We start from the raw sequence: 4,771 nt of genomic DNA on the forward strand, positions 1-4,771 counted from the left end.
CGTAAACGGTTTGAGAGGCTGAATGGAGTAGTTACAATTTCGCTCTACTGTCTACACCGGTCTGTGTTACGGAAGTCGATTCAGACGTAGTATCTTGATTGGCAGGCGGAAGAGGAGCGATGAAATGCAGGCAAAGGGATGTCACAGAGTATCCTTTGTCCTGGTCAGAAAGCGAGCGGTCAGTCTTGAAGCTGAATATGCGCCACTTGTGTTATTTTGGGGCGTGGCCTCTATCGAGATGTCGATTATACCACGTTTACAGCATCTTTAACTTCGCACTGGGCATCTGGTACGTTAGTGAGGGTTCGACATCCTTCTTCTTCCTGTGGGGAGACATGGAGGAAGCAACGCTGGTACTCATAAGTACTTTCAACGGCGGGAGCATCGTTGTCAAGATGGCGCTCTTCGTGTGGTGCAGACGGCAGTACTTTGCCCTGGTCCGACGAGTGGACGGTCTGATGCTGGTGCAGAGCGAACTCTGCTCCCAGGACCCGGTCCTCGGGCACTTGCTGTGGCGCTCCAAGAGGACCGCCGCCCGCCTCACCACGGCCATGCTACTGCTCATGGTGTCCCAGTACGTCACGTGGTACCCCATGCCGCTCGTCGTGAAAGGAGGTGCGCGCCGTTTGCCCCTAGCGCAGCATCCCTGGGACAACAACAGCAATTATTACGAGCTGTCATACGCTGTGCAGTGCATGGCCGGAGCGTGGATGACGCAGATCAGCTTCGGCATCGACTGCCTCTTTGTGTCCATCATGATCCTGGTGGCCGCGCAGATGAAGATCCTCGCGTCGCGCGTGGCCCGTCTGAAGATGAGTGGCGACGGATTTTGGCGCAAGCGGCACGCGATTAGAAGTGCCGGAGACAATGTATACAGAGAATTGTGTCTCTGTATTGAAACCCATCAACAGCTTCTCAGGTAGGTTGAAAAGCGCCTTCTAGTTTCAACGAATTCTGCGAAGCTTGTCTTGGTCAACGAACAGAGCACGCACGAGGAATGGACCACATGGTTATGATACATCAAAATGTTCTTAACTCTTAATCTTGATCGCAAGAATAGTTAGTTTCGAATGAGAACAATCTACAGATTGCACGATGGGAAAACAGAGCCTGATCATTGATTGTCAGGTTTAGGCTAATTATCTAGAATGAAACAGAAGTCTCAAACAGACAAAAATATATACAAAAAGCATATTATAGTAATAAAATTATCGTCTGAAATGTCTAAACTGAAAACATTCAAGTTTCTCTGCTGCGCAGGGTGATCTGGAACTCCACCTACAAAATTTCACATGTTGTTTAGGAACATTTTCGAACTAATTTAGTATCAGAAGCACGTGGTCTGCTGGGGCTCACTGCTGTAGGGTAGTTGAATTTCCTTTGATAACATCCCCTGCTTATCTCCGTTGGTGCAATGCACTGAAAATATTTTCTCAAGAGAGCAAATGTCGATATTATAGGCTGAGTGTCTTCTTTCGAAACAAATTATTTCCATTAATCTACGGTACTTGCTGTTGACACCAACAAGCACTAATCTACTCTTCATCGCCAAGATTGCATTCAGTGATGCTCATTCCTGTCTCCGATTTGTTTTTTCGGCAGAATTAGTTGCGCTTTAACAGGAGATATACACTCTGCCGTGCTCATGCTGTCAACATTTAGAACTGCACCTGTAATGGATTTGTTTTGCATTTGTTACGCACTTTATTGTACACTGGCAGAATAGTTTGAAAACACGAGGAAAAAGTGTACTTGTTCCGCCTAACGGTTATTGCAATTGACTGTGCTTTATGTTGTACATTTCGATGATTGCGTATTACAGGCTTTTGCACAATTATGACGGCGTTCTTACTGAAACAATGGTAATTGTGGTATAAATCAGACACACCATACTTACCGTACATTACTTTGAAGCTAGCCGCCAATGGACAAGGGTCGATTACACAAAATTACGCATTCTGTCATTTTATATTTCTTTGTACTTTACCTTTTAACTTGAAATTTTTATTCCGTTATTTCCATTGGTACTGTACTCAGCGAAACGATGACTACGTTTTCTTGCTTGGTGGTATCTGCATTTGATGCTTCACCTCCTTATGGTCGAATATCCTGTCGTTTTTAATTTTAGCGTAGAGGCAGAGAAACTGAAGAAACTTGTCTTGGCAAACCGCATATGGCACGTTACTGTAACAATAATGATTTCATAGATATGTTTCCTATCTATTCTCTATTGTGTAATTCCAATTATTTTACCTCTTATTTTACCTTCTGTTGACAGCTTGTAATTAGGTTCCTTTGCCTTTTTTGAGGTTTTTTATAAATCTGAAGGTCATGGATGCAGAATCGTGTTTTTGCCAACTGAAAGGCAGTAGGGTAGTATGCGTTGTTGCCTTATCTCCCACACCCTTTTACAATAGATCCCTTGTCCTATTCAGGGACAGCTATCCTATTGGTTGTGCATCATGCATAGTTGCCACACGTCCTACAATCTTATCAATGATTTATGACCTCCTCTGCCGTACCACCTACCACTTCAAAGGTCGCTGCCCAAGGAAGTTACCTGCACGAACTGTCGTGTAAGTGCACTACTAGGATGTCAGTCCATTGTAACAACTGGGTGGATTTAAAGTAGATACCTTGTTTGACAGTTACATATTAAATATTCTATTTAACCATTTAGGAACATTTGTACCACCGACCACCAGATGTACACCGTACTGCGTACGCTGCCGCGCCGTCCTGCGAATCACCGTGTCTTGCTATAGTGCCCTCACACGTGGGGATAGCGGGTATTACTTCTACATTTTATATACACCCAGTACCATGCGTTAGTTGCTGCACATTCTCAGATGTTTGACCTAGCGAATGCACAGTATCAATGTCAACCATTCCCTATCGACAGATGCAAAAAGATTTTTTAGCACTTATAATATTGTAGTTTGTACTGCATTCGCTGCCAAAACCTATGGAGAGGTACCAAATGTGATTAGGTACGTAACATAGATTCCATCCGTTCCCTTAAAAGTAAGTCGCTTCCTCAGACAAGTGTAAGTTTCATCACCTGTACTGTAGGATGACCATATCCAACAGAGTATGAATCACACGTGAAAGCGCTTGTATTGTTCCTTCATAACCGATTTAATACATTGTTTTTTGTTTTTTTTTTTTTGTTGTAACACACCCAATCAGTGTACACCGCCATACACTTCGTTTTTCCTACCATGACTTAGAGACCCAAATCAGCTGCTGCTAAATTGACAATAACATGTTTCGATCCTCTGGCTCTCAAAGAAAACTGAACGTTGCATGGCATAAACTATACAGCTACCACACCACAGGCTAGCAGAAATAAAACACAGACACGTTGTTTCTCGTTGAAAAAAATGTGAAAGGCATCGCAACATATGGAAACTGGAAGAGTCTGCAGATCGTAGAACGCCTCCAACAACTATTACAAGGTGATTATCTGTACAGTTAATCTCATCTTCCGATCGAATGGGTAGTGGATGTCTCGCTGCTTCGTTTAGAAAAGCATTGCTCCTTCATTTTTCAGTCAAGTACATGATTACTCTTCCGGTGCTGACCATCGCCGGAATGTGCTGATCACAACACACATGAGGTACCAAAAATAAAGAGTCACTGTTATTGGTGGAAAAAAATAAAAACCTGTACAGGGTACAGTAGCATATAGAAATAGAACGAGTCTGTAGCAATGAGGGGGGCTCCCTAAGAGCTATATGGATGTGATGACTCCTACATTTAATCCCATGTTCCACAGTGACAAGTAGCAGGTATCCAGTGTTCTGCCTTTTAAGGTTCCCTTCATGTCATCGGAGTGGTGGTGGTCAATCATTATGCGGTAATCAACAGCATACCCAGTGGACGGTCAGGATTGGAAAGAAGACATTGATATGGAGCTATGTACTGTAATACACACCGCAGCTGATAGCGAGATCAGTTTTAGCAATTTCACCCAGAAGTTGGAGAGAGCAATATCCACCAAATTCTGTAACCTGTGTAGCAACGGCGTGAGTTGAACCAGTGCTACAGGAGCGTGTTTTGACAAGTCTGTGGAAGTGGGAACATGTAGTAGTAGCTCCGCCACCTGTGTACAATGTGTAACGTCAGTGTGAAATAAAGCCTGCTCCTTCAACACGACGACAGTACGAACAGTTACGGTGGTGTTTCTTGCTGGGAAAATTAGGAAGAATCAGCATCGTAGCAGATCCGCGTCCCTCAGGATCCATTCATGTCTATCAACCAAACATTCTAGCATCTTTATTCTGTACCATCCAGCCGAGAAAAATTACGAACTATAAATGCTCCGTTATCTTCATCCGATAGATTTTTACCGCATCTCTCTCTTCCCATATATGGAAAACAGATACCGTCTATGTGATGGCATCGAGCATATGTGGCGATCCTATTAAATATACAGGTATTTATCCATTGGAGCTGGTGGCCAGTAATCGACGTCGCTTGCACAGACCGGTGTAAAGTTTCATCACCTGTACTGTACGAGAACCTTCTCCCACATGTTTTCAGTCGTTGTTTGATACACCGCTTTTTCTGCAGTAACGAGCTTTGCACACTTCCATTCATCTATTTTTCCGCCACGACTTCGATGTCTGTGTCAGATTCTAAACTGTCAGATTCTAAACTGAGATTAACACGCTTGGTCCATTAACTCCCCCAGAAAACTAGACATCGTACGGTGTAAATCACATTATGTGGTAATCAATTCCACTACTTTGCGACTACCATGATGAAT

The 4,771-nt window shown here is 43.5% G+C and overlaps 1 protein-coding gene across 1 annotated transcript; it reads left to right on the plus strand.

Moving 5' to 3' along the window:
* Positions 1 to 335: 335 nt before the first annotated feature.
* LOC126419477 (uncharacterized) lies at positions 336 to 923 on the plus strand. The gene has a single exon (XM_050086666.1). The coding sequence runs from the start codon at positions 336 to 338 to the stop codon at positions 921 to 923; it is 588 nt and encodes a 195-aa protein (XP_049942623.1).
* The last annotated feature ends 3,848 nt before the right edge of the window (positions 924 to 4,771 follow it).

The sequence above is a fragment of the Schistocerca serialis genome, chromosome 9 (genome assembly GCF_023864345.2).
Source record: "Schistocerca serialis cubense isolate TAMUIC-IGC-003099 chromosome 9, iqSchSeri2.2, whole genome shotgun sequence".
Classification (NCBI taxonomy): Eukaryota; Metazoa; Arthropoda; class Insecta; order Orthoptera; family Acrididae; genus Schistocerca; species Schistocerca serialis.